This window comes from Bombus vancouverensis, chromosome 11 (assembly GCF_051014615.1).
Source record: "Bombus vancouverensis nearcticus chromosome 11, iyBomVanc1_principal, whole genome shotgun sequence".
Lineage (NCBI taxonomy): Eukaryota > Metazoa > Arthropoda > Insecta > Hymenoptera > Apidae > Bombus > Bombus vancouverensis.
In genome coordinates this window covers 2,097,095-2,117,996 of record NC_134921.1, presented here as the reverse complement: position 1 = coordinate 2,117,996, position 20,902 = coordinate 2,097,095, and the positions used below count along the sequence as shown (strand labels likewise).

At 32.6% G+C, this 20,902-nt stretch overlaps 1 protein-coding gene across 3 annotated transcripts in view; it reads right to left on the bottom strand.

Moving 5' to 3' along the window:
* Positions 1–20,902, bottom strand: part of LOC117160785 (uncharacterized) — a 131,416-nt gene that overhangs the window by 43,778 nt on the left and 66,736 nt on the right. The window contains exons 1-3 of one of the 3 annotated variants that reach the window (XM_076622769.1): positions 15,558–15,685; positions 10,715–10,822; positions 7,150–7,263 (exon numbers count right to left, since the gene is read on the bottom strand). In XM_076622769.1, the coding sequence (XP_076478884.1) occupies positions 7,150–7,216 (67 nt within the window). In that variant the 5' untranslated portion in view covers positions 7,217–7,263; positions 10,715–10,822; positions 15,558–15,685. Of the gene's footprint in view, positions 1–7,149; positions 7,264–10,714; positions 10,823–15,557; positions 15,686–20,902 lie in introns of those variants that run through there. The other 2 variants (XM_076622767.1, XM_076622768.1) reach the window with 2 other exon arrangements.

Genomic DNA, 20,902 nt, shown 5'->3' with positions numbered 1-20,902 from the left:
TTATGAAAATAAATGACAGTATTTTAGGATGTGATTACGCTAACCGATCTATAAACCTGAAATTTCTACTTTCATTTAGAAAGCGCTCATTTACGTTATAACCTTCTCTTGCAAGTCTCAATTCCCATCTGGTCTCTGCATTACAGAACCAGATAGTGCATTACTAAACTGGTCAGCATAGTTTTGCACCTTAGAAGAGCAGCCCCAAAGCTTTGCATGTTCATTAATGTATTAGTCAAGATACGATCTAGTTTACGAACTTACATTAGCACTTAACTTACCATTAAGTATATATACTGCTGCTTATAAGTATGTGGAAACCTTGGTCGGTTTATAATAACAATATCATTATTTATAATGAATATCACTAAGATATATAAATTAATAGCACTACTTTTTATCTTCTTCTGGAGCCAATGGAAATGTCATATGAAATATAAACTGTTTAGTTAAAATCTTATCGATGGTATATTAAAATGAAATACATAATTTCTTGAAATGCCACTAATTTGAAATATAATTGCCAGAATCACGATAGACTCTTAATTAATTTGGAAAGATTTTCTTCATCGTATCTATATATATATATATATAATTTGACACTCAAACAGACGCCGATATTAAGATGGCGATATTTTTATCGCGTATTAACCTTTAAAAGGAAGTTCAATCGAATATCGTGCCATGTGGATAAAAAATCCCAACAATAAGTGTTCCTATTTTTAATATTGAAATAATATTATGTCCACATATTTTTTATCAATAGCGCATACGTATAATGTATAAGGTACAGTTGGACCTTAGTAAGTTGAACCTCTATAACTCGAGAATCTTTGTAAGATTGCAATTTTGTACATTCCCACCTTCTCCAACACACGAAAACGAGTTTCAAAATGTATAAAATAATACTCTTTCGTTTCATAGTAATAAGCTTTAGTAAATCAAGTTATAACCGAAAATATAATCTTTATGCTTATTATTATTACTGGAGTTATCGTTTTCTATATTTTCTGTAAATAAATAAATAATATTTCATAAATACGTCATATATCCGATGAAAGCCATCCCAAGTTATTAGAAATAGTAACATTTTTCAATAAAAAATAGTATGAAACGAGGAAGACAATAAGCTTATAATTCGCTAAAAATAGGGATGTTTTTAAAATCTTCAAAATGCCTCCACAAGTAGAGTCAGAGCGAGTGTTATGTTTGAAATTGCGCGTTCGTGAGAATAATCCGAGCGACGCGACTGTCACGTAAACTTTAGGGTTTGTTGATGAAATAAAATAGCTGAGTCGTAACACAACTATTGATTTTGTTTTAATTAAACTTTATCATACCAAATATCGAGAATCTATGCGGCTCTCAGAGATTCGTCAAACTTTGCAAGAGATATCCAGATTTAAAAAGAAAATACATTTAGTTGACAAATGTTAAAGTTTCTGCGCGCGTTTTAACCTTTTTAACTGTGGCTCGCTCTAACAGAAGATTGTATCGATGGCTAAGTGCACAAATATTGTGTGTCCATTTGCAGTGTTCTCGAGAAAAACAGTTTTAAAAATTCAATGAATTGTTAATAGATGGAGGAACATACAATAAATAAAAATATTATTTTGAATAAATTTATGATACTTCGTAAATGTGACTTTTATATACCATAAAAAGCCAGTCAAAAACTATTTGCTGCATATGAAACCTCAAATTTTACAAAAAGTGAACATACGATATTTGTGCGGCAAGTTATCGATATCGGATTTGGTATTTACGCTACGGTATAGACGCTATTTGCACGTTACATAGCAACCAATAAATAATTGTACATGGAAAACTGTTTTAACACTTGTCAACGCGATTTGAGTATCAATTTCGCTGCTGCTACAATCGTACAGTGAGTTTAAAATCGACATTTTGTCGACATGTTACTTTATCGCATACGTATAATATAGGCGTTTATTTTAATTTATAATCTTTTCGTTTTTAATTTATTCATTCGCTCTTTTGTTACTTCGTTATTATAATTACTACCATAGAAAACATTCAGGAATTTTTGTCCCACCTTGTATCAATGTAGTAAAACAGTTAATGTGTTTTTATCAGCAAAATTTCGCATATGTTCATGTTGTGTGAGAAAGTAGTCTAAGGAAAGTGGCTATATACATGTATACGTCTTAATATTATTATTTCTGTAACCAATTTATTTTTATTTTCAAGAAATAAATTATATTTTAAATACTTATTCAGAATATAATAAAATATTCAAATATTTTATCTTATTCTTTAACTCATCAAAATGAATATGCTTTATTTGCCAATATCTCACTTTCTATTTAAAATATTACTTTCTTCGAATCACAGAATAACTACTACTTAAACCACTATTGAAAATATTTTTTCTTGAAATTTTACCCGGCTCTGTAAAACTCCTTCTAACCACGAAGGTAATGAAAGCACGGAGAGCGTCTACCAAGGGAGACTATGCAAAAGTGAATCGTAGTGTGCGGATCTACACGAAGGGTGCAAGAGGCAGCAATAAAAACCTACTTGCTAAATCACTCAAAATCCAGTAAGCTTCCGTTCTTTGTACGCTCCTGAGCCTTACTTATTTCCTGTAATTCCAACAATACTCGTGCTCGAATATAGCGTGCACAATATAACGCTGCTTGACAAATGTACTAACTTTGTCTTTATCTTTGTTCATTTGTACCACTTCCTACCTATTTTCTTTTAATATTTCATCTTTCTTTCGAAAAGTGTATTTAAAAAATTTCCACGCGTAAAAAAAGATAGATATTGTAGAATGATTGTCAGAACATTCGTATTTTCATTTTTTCTACCATTTTTTATTCGAATTTGCATTTCAACTTTCTTTCTTCCTATTATCCTGCGATCGTGAAAAAAGTACATTTACAAACATTGAATTATGCAAAATATGGACACATCGAAATCCTGATTTTCGGCATTATAACAAAAATTATTGTTTTCGTTATTTACGTCCACTTTATACAGGGTGTTTCATAATACATTAGTCAATACTTCAGGAAGTAAATCTACACACGAAAATAACTAAGAAACATCTTATGAATATACAGGGTGGCTGGTAACTGGTGGTACAAGCGGAAAGGGGGTGATTCTACGCGAAAAAAGAAGTCGAAAATATAGAATAAAAATTTTTCGTTTGAGACTTTGTTTTCGAGAAAATCGACTTTGAATTTTCGCTCGGTACGCGTGCACTTTATCTCGTCTCGTTATAACGGATCATTGTCTCGATGGAAAAATTAAAAAAAAAATTTTTATTCTATATTTTCGACTATTATATTCTATATTTTCTATATGTCCTGCATACTTCACTCTTCAAGTTATGAATGTTTAAAGAAAACGTTCAACGTGTCTATCTCGTACCTCAACACACGCTGCCCTATGTCTTAGTTTCGTATTCATGCACGTATTTCGTATTCGCTCGAGAACACCAGGTATTCTTCGAATAATCTCAAATCCATTTTGCATCTTTTCTCACCGTCGTGTACATTGTTCGCTTACGTTGAGTTCACGGTAGATTTTAAGTGACCCCGAAAACAAAAACTTGGATTTAGATCATCGTGATCATACAATGGGTCCATCCTAGCGATTTACGATGGTGCTTTAAGGAACAGGCTTCCTTTAAGGAAACGAGACGAAAACTTGAAACATTTTCTTTAATTTCCTTCTATAACTCGAAAGCTAAGGTACGTAATTTCACGTTTTTCGTTTGTTTTCTTATGTAGGATATTAAATTGAGTTAATTAAATTTCAATTCTAACGAAGCAAGATCTAAGATTCTAACGAATGCCTAATAGTAATGCGACGTACTGGTTACTTAAACGAGCTCGACAGGAATTTCGATAGCCGACCTTGCAGAGATTTCTCATGACAAAACCGGCGGATAGGAGGAGCTTGTACCCTGCGCGAAATTTTCATGCCAAAGATTTTTACTTCGCATTGCTACGCTAAGAACGCAATCTGCAAATAAGAAAATTATGTGATGCGAACGTAATATAGCCAAATTCGCTCAAAGTTGAGCGAAGAGATAAGACAGAAAGACGAATTTTTGAAAAATTAAAGGGATATTCTAGTCTAGAAATTGGATAAAATCGAAAATTTTTTCTTTTTATATTTCCAAAGTTTACACATTCAAGGATATGTCCTCAAAAGGATTTTTTCCAAATTCCAATTATTTACCGAGTTACAGTGATTTTGGTGACGCGGCAACTAAACTGGTCCGACCGGAACAAATCGAACAAAAAGCAAAAAGCTGTGGCTGAGCGCACTATTGATGAATTTGTCCATGAAAATCCTCCTCTAAGTGACGATGTATTGAAAGTTATAAAGCCAGTTTATGAAAGTTTGTCTGCAAATACCCTATTAGAACGATGTTTGGGTTCTGAAACTCAGAATAATAACGAATCGTTAAGTTCCTTGATATGAACTTTTGCTGCGAAACACATACAGAAACGCGGACCATTAACATTGCTACTTTTCTCGCTGTTAGTATTTTTAATGAAGATTTTATACCCATTTTAAAAATACTGAACGTTATGGGAATGACGATTGGTCGAGAAGCCCATGCGTTCGCTGTGAAACGGGACGAAACTCGGATCGAACGCTCTCAAATCCGACTTCGAATTCTTCAAAGGAAGCCAGAACTGCTCGTTTACACGAAACAACTTCAGAGAATGAACATTTTGAAGTGGAGGAAAATTTCATTGTCTATGATACCTTAATTATAAAGAAAAGAGAAAAATAGGCGTTGCAGCACAAACGAAAATTCAAGAAAGTCAAAAGGTAGTGCTAATTTAATAAACAAAAATAATTATACTAGAAGAAAGGTAATACACAAAGGAATGGGAAAGGTCCTTAGTATCTCTGAATCGAAAAGAGAAATCGATTATTCGAAAAACTATAGTTCTGAAAATTTCCGTTGGCCTCAATAGAATGTTCAACTCTGGAATTAGAACATAAAACATAAATTCACCATTTACAATGGAAACGTGTTCACAAGCGTGACAGCCGCATGCAAAGGGTTAAACTGATGTTATTTATTATATTGCGATAATTGCGAATATTACAAATAAAAAATAATGTAAGCAACAAAGTAAATAAAAAATAATACAATAATAATATTATAAAATATAGTAGATACAATAAGAAGCGATAAAGTTCAAAAAGCGTGTTGCTAATGAATCGAAAAAAATTATTAGAAGATCGCAGCGTCGAGGAGAAATTCCAGATCGTTGTGATTTCCAAAAACTTCAGCGATAAACGATTGATACATTAACTGTTCACTCGACGGTCCTCGTGTTCATTGGCCTAAGCGAAGCAAATTATCGTTTGTGCACATATATATCCATTGATGCGTTTGCGAAGAATATCTTGTTGAGAGGAAGGATTTCACGCGAAGCAGTGAGAAGAATAATGCGCGAAGAATGTCAACGTTCTTACAAGGTTAATCGTACGCAAGAATTTCGTAGGATGAATTATGTCGCCCGACGAAAATTTTGTCGCTGTATGCTAAGAAAGTTAAAAGGTATAGAACGTTAGGAAGAAAATTGAAAGAAATTCTCGCCTCATGACAAAGAGGTTCGATCAGAACTGCTTGAACAAGCCCGAGTTACTTCATAACTGACTTTAGCAAGTAAATAAAATCAATTTGAAAATTCACGATTATGTAGATATTAACATTGACGTTATTTTGTGTCTGGCTTTAAAATATGAATAATTTAAGGATTAATGAAGCTTTAAATATTTTTTTTCTAGGAGAACAGGTTATTTGCGACGCGTGGTGTCTTCAGTTTTTTATTCCTCGTGATGAGTTCTATACGATGCAATAGAAAATATTTGACCTCGAAAATCATGATCGAGATCAATTTTACTGTCCAATTTTTTAACAGGTCTCCACCGATCCAACAGCGTAGAATCACCTCCCAAAGCCATGACAAAGACTGTTTTGACACCCTGTACATATTATAGTTAGAAATTTTCTATGTTTCACCGTGAAAGCTGAAATAGATTGATATTTACAGTCGGATCGCCTATAACGTGGGTTAAAAATTGCGCCACTGTCTCCGAATAACGCGACTTGAGAAGTTTCTGGAAATGGCTCATTTCTGATATGAAAATGTGCGCGTCTTTGAATTGACTCGAAGCACATTTTTGCATTAGCTCATTTGTGATAAGGAGGGATTGTTTACAGTGTTGTGCATTGTAGAACAGTTTTGTCATATTAAAAAAAGACTTCATATTTATTTAGTCATAGCTCTTTGCGCTCTTGTATTCGTATAACGCGAAATCCGTATAACACGGGACGTATATGTCGCGTCATGAGGGTACTAGCATACTACTACGCCATAGCACTTAAATTTTGTATTTGTGTTTCTAACGATATTATTTAAATTATCCATAGTGTCGAACATTTTTTAGCACATGAAATTTATTTCACGGTAACCATTCTAGAAAAATTACTTGAGTTAATCATTCGGATAATCGCCGTGGCTGTCAAGAGTGTTGGGAATAGATACATATGAGCGACATTGCAGCGTACGTATTCATATGTTTCTAATCGTGCAATGTCACTCGTGTGCATTGCGCGATTAAAAACATATATCTGACGAATCGCACAGCGATTCATTACATACATGTTGATTATCAGTGAAAACGATGACACGTACTTTTCTTCGTAGTAAACTGAAATGTGCTAGTTGTCGCAAGACAAATGAAACGTGCCACTTTTTCTAACACACGTCGACATGCCCTTTCTGTAATTTCATATTTTTCCTGTTATTTTAGCATGAATACTGTGCGCATTAGTGTCTGGTATATAATGACACGAAAGAGGACGAAAACGTTAAAAAGAAAGAAAAGATATTTCAATAGTTAGGATTTTCTGTACAATAGATACGCATCTGTATAGGGACACATTCGCTTATTTAAACGTGCTGGTTCAATAAAACGTGAAAAAGTCGATTTCCCTACGGTAAAATTTAAAGATATGTACGCTTGTCTCTTCGATCTTCCGCAATTTCTCAATTTGAAATAGCGAAGCGAATCGCGGACCAAGCGTGATTTTCGAATTATGTACAAATAACGAGGGTTTGTCTCTTGGGTTTTTGAACTCACCATCTGGATAGGTCGAATTGATTTCACCGGTGACGTCCAATTTGAATGGTGTCGATCCGACGATCATGTCGTCCGGAGCTTCCTTCAGCTCTAGTTCGATTTTTATCACGTGCCCTAAACAAACCAACGCGATAAGATATGTGTACAATCGTTAACGAAGTAAGCTTTTAGATCAAACTTTTACGATACTTGGGTGACATTTCTGAAGTTGTCCGGATTTCAATTATGTTTTTATTAGTATGTTGCGATTTGGCCCGAACATTGCACATTGGTTTCATCAACATTCCAGCTTACTTTATTATCTGACTAGCGAACTGCATACAGTGGCCCGCAAAAGTATTCCTATACTTACCGCAAGAAACTTGAATGTGTATATTGCGCGTGTTATATAAAACACTTTGAAATTATGTCAGCGCTATAATTTGGCGCGACTGTCATGATTATATTGGAAAAATCTGAACCCTATTCAGTCATATTGTCATGTTATTGCTTTCACGGGAACAGTCGTGTCAATATTACACTTGCACTTTGCGCCAACGTTTCGTAAACATTGCAGTCTACTTCTTTAGAGCAGACCTGAAACTGGTTTCAATACATGACATCCCTACCATCGTAAAAGCTTGAAATCTAATATTCAGTTATATTATTTTTAGAAAAAAGTTCTTGCGATAAATGTAGCGTGCTTCATTAATAAAAACACATCGTGCTATATTTAAAAAAGTGAACAGGGGAAAAATGCATTACAATCTGAACGCGTAAAAATACTAAAATATACATATGAAATTATGTTGGAAGTAACCACAAAATAGTTGACATCGAAGGTGAATAGCTAGTAGGAGACTCGTAACAAAATTTGTTTGCAAGTAATGCTTAAATGCTTCGCATTAAAATTAATTATATTATTCCCCTAACGACTAGTGCGACGTGTGTGTACAACGTGACATTCGTGAAGATGGGACGGTAGTGGTACACAGTGGGTTAATATTTTTGTACATGAATTTTACTATCGTAAATGGTTTACAATAAACGTAAGTTTTCAGTATTTCCCGAAGAAGACCGTTAAGCAAACAAAATAGTTTCTAAACTTCTCGTCTATATTTATTTTATTAATGATGCAACAACAAAAATGAAATATTCAAAGAGTTATACATATTCAGAACGATAACTTAAATTTCCTCTTTAAATATGCAGAGTGTCTCACGCAATTGTGACCACGCGATTCTGAAACGATAAAAGATGGGAAAAGATTTCATAAAGCAGAATTAAATGTGTTGACAAAGTGTTTATGCCAAAGATGTAGTGTTTTAAAAATTTATACGTCGCTTATACCTTTCTAAATAGAATTCTAAAGTTTTTGATAGGTAAATCGATGTGCTTTTTGATTCTCCACGTTTGGCGCTTAGTTTAAAAAAATATTGTAATTATAATTTTGTCAAATTTAGTGTATGAAAGACAAGGGAAACATGAACACAAGAGTATTTCTCCGCGTCTTTCCGTAACCACGGAAATAGTGCAAAGTCTTACAAAATTTATATTGAGATATTTTTTTAACTAATCGTCTTTCATTCTTTTCTTATGAAGAATAAAAGATCCATCGATCGGTGTATAAAAATTTAACAATTCTATTTGAAGAATGTAGATAATCTGAAGGTATTCGAAAGGCACTTACGGAATGATCACGCACACTAAACCATGTATTACATGATACTGTTTAATTTCGTCTAATGAAATTCTTTTTTATCTTTTCATCTGTTTCAGAGTGATAGTGAATTGTTCAAATTACGTGCAACACTCTGTATATATAGGTACAATTATTAATTTATTTAATTTATTGTTCTCTAGTTTGTAGTTTTTCTTGTATTCTTGCCTTTTATTTAGTTCGTCGCGATATTATACTTTGTATCGTGACTCCATTGAAGCACGTAACTGCCCCCCTCCCCTCCTCCTTAAATAAGGTCCTATCTAAATGTCCTCATCAATCATTTTCTCATTTTTCAAAATACATTGAAATATTTGAAGTGTCTTTTACGTTTAGAGTAATGTTATAATGTGCAGTCTATTACGAAATTATAACTAAATATTTTAAATTGAACGAAGGAAGACGGAGATGATACACAGGAAATGATAAAACTTTGTTTTTTTTTTAGTTTCGAGATGACACGTTAAAGGAAAGAACTTACTAACCAATATGAGAACTGGAATATTTTTCAAACATCGTTCATTTACTTTCGTTGCTCCTCTTCTAAATTTTGTTCTTAAACCGATTAAATGTTAATAATGCTGCGAGAAAATGTAGAAGATCACTATATTTGAATAAAAGTAAACAATCAGTATTGTAAACTCTATAAATAATAGTATTAAGTTTTATAAGCATAATATAAATATTTGTTGAACAATATTTTACGGCTCTTATTATTTACATTTTCGACCCCTCTCTTGAGTTTTTGCATAAAAGTATTTAAGAAATTCTCCTATGATTAGGTATTTCTAATGATGTGATATTCCTTCTTTTCCTTATTATATTTTATATGTACATGTCTTAAATATTTTCTTATTAGTACTGTTGAGATATATATAATTTTCTGTGCTGGACTGGGTTAAATGCGTAGTAGAGATACTTGTATGTGAATATCAGTGTGTGGAAGTATGTGTGTGCGCAGCGTCTCGAAAACAAAGGAATGTAAACTGTTCAGTCGGTTAACAGTCGGGTATAGAAGAAAGTGCTGAGACGCGTGCAAGTGTGTATCGATGAAGAAATTGTCCGTAAAATAAATATATTACTATTCTAATATCAATCCTGAGTATAAATTTAGTGTTCCTATAACATTGTTTCGGCTTCAAAGATCCACAATTCTCAACAAATACATAAATTAAATTTTAATTGGTGGAAACTACTACAAAGTAAGTGTATTCTATTTCACTGCATTGAACTTTTCGTGTTGTTACAATGTAAACTTGCAGTTAAGATACTCTTGACCACTATGTTATTCATTTTTAAATTTGCATTTCTATTTTTTTCAAATTCATTTAAATAGAAACAAAGATACAAATAGCAGTATAAAAGACAATTTTATTACGTTATATAATTGTTAGTTTTCGTGATAACTGTTCGTTTTATAAAGATTTGGTAGAAAATGCCATAAAGCCATAAAATGATTACATAAATTTAAAAATGAAGTTGATAATTTTGTTGAAATAAATATTGACATAGAAAGATTTTAATGCGTAGAAAAATATTGATAATTATTGTCAAGTACGTCGATTAAATTTATTGCAGAGGTGACAGTAGTAAGAGTGTGTATGTGCGCGCATCATTTCTAATTGGTTAAACTATGATTGTGAAGCGTGCGAGAAACGCAATTGAATAAAGAAGGTGATTGTTAATGTTAATGTTTAAATTTATTCATCTGAATACTATACAAAGAATGATATAAAGAATGTGATAAAACAAAATTCAACAGATTGTTAAAATTATAATTAAACTTATTAAAAATTTCAATTTCATTTCTTCTCCAAGAAAATCATATTTTATGTTTTTCACTTTCAATTGTATGTGTATACATACCAGTAGGATTAACATCCAGATTCTTGTCAGATGATACTGTGTCATGTTCTTCAGATCGATTTCTTCCCTCCACACTGACGATCAAAAGATTTCTACGTTTGTCTGTAACTGCAAAAAAAGACATAATGAACGTAAGGAGCTTATACAAAAGTTTAGTGAACTAAATAATGTGACTGAACAATGTGTTTACTAATTCGTTTATTTTTTCAACAAATTCTAGCAATTGTCCTTGACATTAAAAAATACCATAAAATATAAAGAAAGTGTTCTTCCTTATTTTTATATTTTTCCACAAAACCATATACATTTGTATTAATGTTATCTTAATGTTTCTATGAATTCTGATACTAACGATCGATATCAAGTGTATTTCGAATATAATGCAATACACGAGTACGTAAAATAAAAAATTTTTATGAAATAAATGAAAAATAACAAACATGTTTTCACGCTCATCTACTAGGATTGTTAAAAAGAAAAGGATTGTTACAAGGAAAAAATATACAAAAATGAAAATAAAAATAAAGTATCATTACTGTAGAATATGAACATATATGATGTAAAAATCGTGTATTTGCATTATACATGTGTATCGTATATGGTATTAAAAAGTTACTGAATTAAATTGAATCGATATTATGAATTAAAAATGTACGATATTTTCTAGAATAACGTGGAAAAATGTTTTCATGTTATATTTTTTACACAGTTCTCTTTTATTTATTATATTATATTTTTATTTATTATATTATATTTTTATTTATTATATTATTTTATTTATTTATTATATTATAATCTTTCATTTATATATAGTAAAATTCAAGTGGCGTTAAGTTAGGGTTGGGGTTAGGTTTAATAAATTTATAATTTATTTATCTTGCCAAACGTGATCTGGTTTGGTCAAAAACAGCTAAAAGTATTGTCGTCGTAGCTTCAATTTATAGTTTTCAACGTATTTATTATATGTGCACCAAACTACAATAAATTAGGTAGCCATTAAAAGATATTAAGGGATTGATGTAATATTTCATACCGTTAAGAAAGTTCGGGTGTTGTTATATCAACAGTTTCACTAAAAAAAGTAATTTGAAATTCATAATCTATATCAAATATTAGAAACATATTAAAAGTCTAATGTTTCTCATACGACTTTTGAATAGAAGTACAATTATTGATCGATAAGTATTATTAATGACATAAAAATCTACAAAAGAATTAAAAACTTTCACGAGTTCTTTAGAAATTATATAAATGATTACATGATTGATTATTATACACAGTTTTCGTAAGTTAGTAAATTTCAGTTACTAAACCTCTCTTGAAAAATTCGACAAGATAAAATCTTCACAACACTCTCAGAGGATTTTAGTTCTCGTTTTAAAATTCCGAATAACCGAGGTTGAATTGTATTAATTATCTGCCCACTTTTAATTTAAAATTTACATAATTATGACGTATAACGATTTCAAATAATGCTTAAGTATAATGACTTTATCTAATTAAACATACTTCCAATCGTCTTCCCGTTAAGAAAAATTTTTGTTTATACAACGAACGATTACTTTATGTATTTTCAAGGATATAAATAAAGATCGTAAGAGAAAAACATGACAAGTACCATGTTGTAGTTTTTTATGATTTTACTGCTACTTCATGCTTAAACAGAAAGATTTTAATAATAACCGGTACAATTGTAAACAAAAAAAACCAATTAAATTCAAGGATGTAAGTTTTTGAAAAATAGACATCAAAATTCTGCGCATTAATAAAGTTTCGTAAAAATCAAAGATATAATTATTAAGCAACATTTTATATTATATTAATTAAGCGATATTTTGATGCCCTTAAAATTTTGTTGTATTTTTAATAATAAATTAATTATAAAATTTGTAAAATATAGTTTAAATGGATAAAGTTTGACAATTAGCAACGACTGAATGTTAAAGCTGCTCCCTATGGAAAATAGCACGTTGGATTTCTTGTGTTTTTCCCTGTAGTCTTTGAATACAATGGCTAGCAAAAATTGACTCAATACTTTTTATGAACATTGTAAAACATTTTGTAATTTCATTAGTATTATAATGACATGCAACTGCCATGGGTATATCGATAAAATTCGAAACGATTGTAGAAATGTATACAAAAGTTACAAGATACATTTACTACAAGTACATATCTTGCAGAAATCACAAAAATAAACGAGCTATACTTAGCGTATGGTGTGGCTATCACAGTGTATTTCACAGTATATGTATATCACAGCAATTTTTTACTAGCGGTAAGTTTGCAGTAAACATCTTACAACTGGTATATATATTGTCAGATCGGGTTCGCATTTTGCCAGTATAACCATCGCAATCGCGTGTCATTGTAATGTAAACGAAATTTGAAAATGTTTATGTAACACGTACAGTATGCACGTAAAAGATTTTTATGGTAAGCGTACGAGTACCTTTGCGAGCCACCGTAAACATATAATTCACTGTAATTGTTCTTACTGAATCGAAGTTTGTAGCCTGTCTGCTCGAAGAAAAAGAAAAATACACTTTTTTCGAATATCTTATAACAGCTTCTTTGTTAGGATCTCTATAATAATCGTACTCATTTCTTTATTTCGACAAGAGTTTAGACAACCCACTTAACCGTGAGAAAGGAAACGTCTAGTGAATCACAGTCTCGTATTTCTGGAATGGGGGCTCGCTTACCACTAAAAGCTCGATAGACAGTGGATAAAAGGCTGGAAATCTGTGTAGAAGAAGGATAAAACGAAGATAATTAACATCAAGGCATCGTCAGCTTCTTCCATCTCTCCTATATCCTTCTTTATCCACCAGAATGGGAACGTTTCTTTTTTACTTGATATCTTTTCTTGCGAAAAATGGTGGTCAATTTAGAAAATTATATTGTGTCCTTGGGCATTTTAAACAGACTCAAACTGAACTACACGTTGAGTGCAAATTTTGTTACATAAAACTACCTTTTTCCATCTTAAATAAAAACATTTGCAAAACATTTTTCCTTAGGAATTTATGCTTAAATAATATATATTGCATTACATATGCACATGCAATAAGAAGTAAATTTGAAACAGTAAATTATCCTTAGTGGACGATAATTTTTTAAATTATAGCATTAACTGAAAAGTTCCAAACTGCTGTGAATGCAATTATAGTAAAAGTATAATTAACTTATAATTCTTACACTATTTTATATTTATTGTTGATTCATAGTTAATCTTACTGCAAAAATTATAAATTTGTGAAATTAACTAACGGGTAGAGAAAATATTACGTCTACCCGCACTTCAAACTTTTTCACAAGACGCTTCGTTTCTGAGAGAAATAGATTTGAAAATTGTGTACCGGGCCAATTCTCAATTTAAATACGTTCAGGCATTATTTTCTTGAAAATAAAGTCTTCAACGAAAAAATTGTATATTACGTTTTTTTACTTATTCTCGCGCGTAGAATAGCCTTCCGCTAATTTTCTGCTCGTATTTAGTCGGTAATTAGCCAAGTATACTTGACCAATTTTCAAACTCGATTTTCTCGAGAATGAAGTCTCGCGTGAACAAATATTATTCCATGTTTTCTTTTTATTTTTTCATAAGCAATCGCGTTATGCTGGCTCGTACGTGTTATTCGGCTGAACTCTATACGTGCATAACGTAGCGTCTGACTCAGCTACCTGAAATGAATATTTTGTATGATATTAGTCGATCCAGCTGGATATTCTCTACAAACAAGTATTAACCTATCTATATCGAAAATCCGTTAATTTAGCAGATATTTTAATTTTAGATTGTCAAATTTAATGTATGAACATACTGCCGCTTTTGACAAATACAAAATTTAACAAATTTTAAAGGATGAAACAATAGAAAAGTTAACTACTCTCCTATTTCGGTGATTTTTTTATGTACTGTAACTTCCTGTTGATTATTTATTTCTATTTACTTCTACTCAATCTGGAATTGGACATATTCCAAAAATATCTACTCGTCAAATTTTTGAACTCGATTTTCTCGAAAACGAAGCGTTATATGAGAAAATTTTATTGTATATCTTCTTCTTATTTTTTCATAAGAAATTACCTCATACCCGCTTGTATATGTGTGGAATGGTGTGACGTTAGGGAATGACGTGGCTGATTGTTTATAAACGTTGTCAAGATATGTTAATGTTGTCAAGGAGTGTTGTGAGCGTTACCAAGGTTTGTCAAAGGAAAAATGAGCGTGGTAATGCTGTCAGAGTTGAATTAATCGTGGTCGAGAGAAGTTCATCGTGTTGCTGTGACGTAGAAATAGTGATAAGCGAATTGGTGAAACGCGATATTATATTTGATTTTGTGAGAGTGTAACAATATTGTGCTCATCATACTGTCTTTGCTGTTAATTTATAATAAACATTCCTACAAATTGGGGGCTCGTCCAATTTTAAATCGTGCCAATCTAAATTTCGGGAAGCGGTGTGATAAAAGATCGTTAGCTGTTGTGAATAATATTGTGTGTATTTGAAGAAATTATTGTGAAGTCAAAGATGGCAAATTGTAAGGAGGAACAATTTTCAAGCGAGGAAAATTTAACAATGGAAGAATTGAGGAATAAGCTTGCTCAGATGAATCTACCGATATCTGGGGCAAGGTCAGTGCTGGTGGCCAGGCTAAATAGAGCACTTAGTGCAGGTCAATCAAATCTTAAAGAACAAGCGAGTAGTGAAAGATCCGCGGGAAGCGAGGTACATATACTTGTAATATCGGGATGTAATATGTTTACAAAAAGTGGACAATAGAGATGTTAATCAGACAGAAAAGACGATTGTGGCTTAACTTGAACTATTCATACCAAACGTACAGAACACAGCGCAATCCACTCTCTCTCGGCAACGCCACTCGCAACCTCCGTCTCCGCTCGACTCGCACTCGGCTCCTCCGCTCGCACTCTCTGCTTTTCGACTCGCGCTCTGTTTCCCGACTAACCCTCTCTGGCCGTTGTCGCATTCTGTTGCCCTTTTCCTAGGCCCACCGCACACGTGTTCTGCAGACGCTCGTGGCCAGGGTCACGTAGGTCTTTTCCACGAAACTATGCACTTGAAAAGACCGATGACACATTGATGGGCCCGACGGCGCCTTGGCTCTCGCGACACTGTTCATAGTTCGTCCGATATTTCCCAGGCCTTTCGTCCACGATACTACATACTAAACCAAAAACTAAGCATGATCGAGATGTAGGCGAAAATCTCGGGAGGCTTAGGACGAAGGAATTGAGAGAACGTCTAGCTAGTATGGGGCTAGAGACAAAAGGAAGAAAAGCAGAATTACGTGAGCGTTTACAGGCGGCCTTAGAAGAAGATGCGTCGTCGGAGGAAGAAACCGACTACGAGAGTGAAACGGAAGAGGATGAAGAGGGTGAAAGTGAACGCAGGAGCGTGCGAAATGGACATCAAAATTGTGATAGATGCTGTAGAAAGACACGTAGGCGAACAACATTGAGTTTTCATGATGTCCAAGACGCCTTAGAAGTTTTTACGGACGAAAACAACGAAAATATCAATCAATGGTTCAGGACATTTGAAGAAACGGCAAGCATGTGTATGTGGACAAAGGAACAAAAAGTAATCTATACAAAAAAGCTGATGAGAGGATCAGCTAAAATATTTGTGAATTATGAGTGCCATGCTAGAACTTGGTGTGAATTAAAAAGAAGTCTAATAAAAGAATTTTCGAAAAAATTTAATACTTGGCAAATACACCATAGACTTCAAGAGACGAAAAAACGAGATGACGAAGGATGTACGGCTTACATGTATCGTATGCTTGGGATAACTAGTCACATGAATATGGAAGAAGCAGCAAAAATGCGGTACATCGTAGAAGGAATAAGAGACAAAGAAGTCAATAAGGCAATACTATATGGGGCAAAATCAATGAAAGAACTTAAGGAAAATCTAATCATCTATGAGAAACAAAAATCTCGCATAGCAGAATCATCTGTGGGACTAGTCACAGCTGAGGACAACAGGAAATACAGGCAATCTGGAAGTGTAGTGAAATATAGAAGGTGTCATAATTGCGGCGATAAAGAACATGTAAGTGTTGAATGTCCAAACAAATCGAGAGGTCCTAAATGTTTTAAATGTAGAGAATTCGGACGCATTTCAACAAACTATGCGAATGTACTAAAGGTTAAGACGCGTTGTGATGGGTGGCGGAATGAAAATAAAAGAGGAGTCAAGCAAATAAAGATTATGGACATGAATGTAGTGGCAAAGATAGACACAGGAAGTGATCTTAATTTAGTAAGAATGAGTATGTATTTGCGTTTAGGAGCACCTCAACTTGAGAAAAGAATTATTAAATTCGATAGTATAGGTGTCGTGAACGTACACACCACGGGACGATTCAAAACGAATATAATGATTGACGGTTTAAAAGCAACGCTAGACTTTGACGTAGTTCCTGATAACCTCTTAGAACACGATGTACTATTAGGTATTGAGTTAACTGAACAAATGGAAGTAAGAGTGAAACATAAATAGGTAAAGTTTATACAAATTAAAAAGGAACAACGTGTGAACCAGTGTGCTGTCGAAGTTAGTGAATGGAATGAAGTATTAAATATAGACGTATGTAGTGAAGAAAACGATCGAGATAAGGTCGAATTGGACCATATTGAAGAGAAACAACATGAGAAACAACAGGAAATCGAGATTCTCCGGAAAGAACGAGATTTAGAACGTGAACGAATTACGAAAGCCGCAAATCAAGCAGATCAGGCAGAACAATCGCTTATTTCAGTAGTAAAAGAATATGAGCAGTATCGCGAGAAAATGCAAAAAACCATTACTGACGCGGAGGTTGCGTTTTCAAAATTACTCGAAGAGAAAAATGCACTAGCTTTACAATTGGAGGAAGAGAAGAGGAAGTGTGAAGATCTCCAGTTTCGTTTCGAGGAAGAATCGGTTAACAAGGATGATATTCAGAAAGAAAGAAGAGAGCAATTTGTGATAGATACTGTAAATGAAAATAAGATCAAGGATATCGAAAAGCTGTTGCTGGAAGAAAGAGAACGTGTTTGTCAGCTAGAACGTGTTAGCATAAAATCATTCGAAACAGAAGAAGAAATGACACGTCTTCGCAATGAAGTCTCAAATGCTACTACTCAAGAAACGCAGCAAATCGAAGACTTACAGAGTCGCAATCAAAATTGAAAGAAAATCAACAAGAAAGCGCGGTTCATAAAGAATCAGAGAAAAGTTGGCGGACAGAAATAGAACGTGCGACGAAAGATTTGGAGAAAAGAATACGTTGATAGAAGATATGAAAAAGCAATTTGAACACAGTACAAGTACTTTGAAAGAGCAGTTACAAAAAGCTGCAGAAACGATAGAAAATATTAAAAGAAAGGTGTATGTTCGCGAGTGGCGCATTGAGCACTTTTAATTGTACAATTTGATTATAAAATCGAGCATAGACCAGGTACGGCGATGCGTCATGTGGACGCGCTTAGTCGGAATACAGTAGAAGAGTTATTAGTACAGGAAGGCCGAAGCTCAAGAAGAAGGTGACGTTTTTGAAGATAACGAAGGATGATCCTTATCCATTGAGGCTGTTAATCGATGCAGAATAGGAAGAAATCAGGAGCGCAAGTGTAATTAGTATTACTGGGCACATCTGAGGGCAGATGTGTTTGTCAGAATGGCCGAAGTTATGGGATGGTGTGACGTTAGGGAAAGATGTGGCTGATTGTTTATAAACGTTGTCAAGATATGTTAATGTTGTCAAGGAGTGTTGTGAGCGTTACCAAAGTTTGTTAAAGGAAAAACGAGCGTGGTAATGCTGTCAGAGTTGAATTAATCGTGGTCGAGAGAAGTTCATCGTGTTGCTGTGACGTAGAAATAGTGATAAGCGAATTGGTGAAACGCGATATTATATTTGATTTTGTGAGAGTGTAACAATATTGTGCTTATCATACTGTCTTTGCTGTTAATTTATAATAAACATTCCTACATATGTTATTCAACTGGATCTTGCATACTTATATCTCTGAGCTTGTTTTAACGTATTGTAGATTTGAGATAAATTTTGATCTTGTATTACAGAATTAGAACAACTTCAGTCAACTTTCTCTGAACCAAAAAGTTCTGTTACTTTCGTAGGTTCTATCGGACATGAGTCGAATTTTCTTAACATACCGGACCGAAAAACAAAGAGCGAAATAAAAAAGCATTAACTATGACCAATCATGGGAACAAAAAAACACCAATTCTTAATTAGCAAAGATTTCATCGTGGTTAGTGATTTTAGAATGACATTAACATTATTCCAATTACTTTAAAATTCAGGTTAGTTCAAAAAGATTTAAATAATATCTTAAATAAAAATTTTAGTTTGCTCCTCTGGGAACGATATTAAGAGAACGATATTAATATTCTAAATTTAACGCACCATCTTTTTCTTAGTGAGTGTTTCAAACTTCAAGTGGATTCAAAATAACATATTACGATTAAAAAATTCAATTACTTTCTTAGAAAATAATTCAAGTTTTATAATTTATTAATAATTCGCCAAATATAAAAAACATTGCAATTATAAGTGATCGTAAATTTTTCGTTCCCAAATATTGTTAAAAAAAACAAATTTTCACTCAAGTCACTATTCGTTAATCAGGAATCTAAAAATACTCAAGTTTCTTCATCATTGATAATGAATTTTTGTCTAGCATCTTTTTCATGATATCTGGTACTAAAAAGTACCACTGGTATCTAAAAAGTTTATTTTTGTACCATACTTCAAAGGTAATCTGCAATATCTGAAGAAATAAAAACTTATGGTGTTACGATAAACAACATGTTGTAAATAACTTAAACACAGTTAGTTGTTAGGTTATTGTGTAAGTGAAATGATAAAATTCATATGTTTCTATTATTAAATATCTTAGAAATTGGTTGCTTATTTCTAGTTATGTAAACTATTTGTATTTTGTATTTTTAAATATCTAAGTTGTAACTAAGTTTTTTTTACGCAAGCTCAACTGTAATTTATCTTTTCCAATCATTTTTGTCAAATTCATTATAATAAACATGTAAATATTTAGTATATGTCGAATATATAGTGCGTTATTCAAATGATAGCATCCACATATCTCCGTTATATTTATGACTTTATGAAAAGGATCCTTAAGACAAAGTTACATGATTTCACGAGGTACATGTAATGATGGGACAAACATTTTCCGAAAACCATCTTTTTTGTGAGGTTTCTATGTTGTTGGTATCTCTTTCAGAAACTTTTATTGAAAATATAAAGTGATGTTAAATAGATAATTGAATAGATAAATAGATCATAGTCCTACCCTTATGTATAAAATCATCCGAATCGAATATAGTAAAAGGAACGTTTGAATATCTAGCAAAACACCTGAATATTCGGTACACGTCCAATACTAAATAGGTAAATCAGAAAGTTGGCAAATAATAGTAATAAAGTTCGGTGTCTTTAAAAAATACGCTACCGTTCATAGTTTAATTAGAAAATTATCATCGACTACTGCATAAATTGAACTACAATAATTTTCTTTACTATAGCATATACATCATAACATATGGAAACTATAATATTTTTCGAAATAACTCGAATACGTATGGGCGAAAACTCAGTGTATACGATCTTTTTGACTCGGAATAATTTACCAAACATGCTGACAAAGTTCGATATGCTTCTAACGCATCCTGCATATTGACTCTAATAAAAATCAGATTATTGTATAATCATGCAACGAGTGTATCCGAATAAACCTCCAAAGTTTTAAACTGTTTTATTCCGTTTTACTACCTGGAATCTAGCGAATAGATGAAAATTACCCGAATAACGAATAGGTCGAACAAGATCAATTGCTTCTATCTCGAGATCATTTTATATTACACTACTTGTGAGAAACTTTAAAAATAGTTTGCACGATAAGAATTAATACGCCACATCGAGATCAAAGATCACAAAGAAATGCACTATGTAATAAATGTAACTTTTGTATTTCTTAATTTTTTGTATTCTACTTGAAGTAGAACAAATATAAACATCGCTTATCTGTTTCTGTTCTTTATTCAACAAAAAATCGTTAATCCGTTGTTATATTGTAACTTTTTAAAGAAATATATAATATATTTTCTTATTTTTACACATAGAATAGGC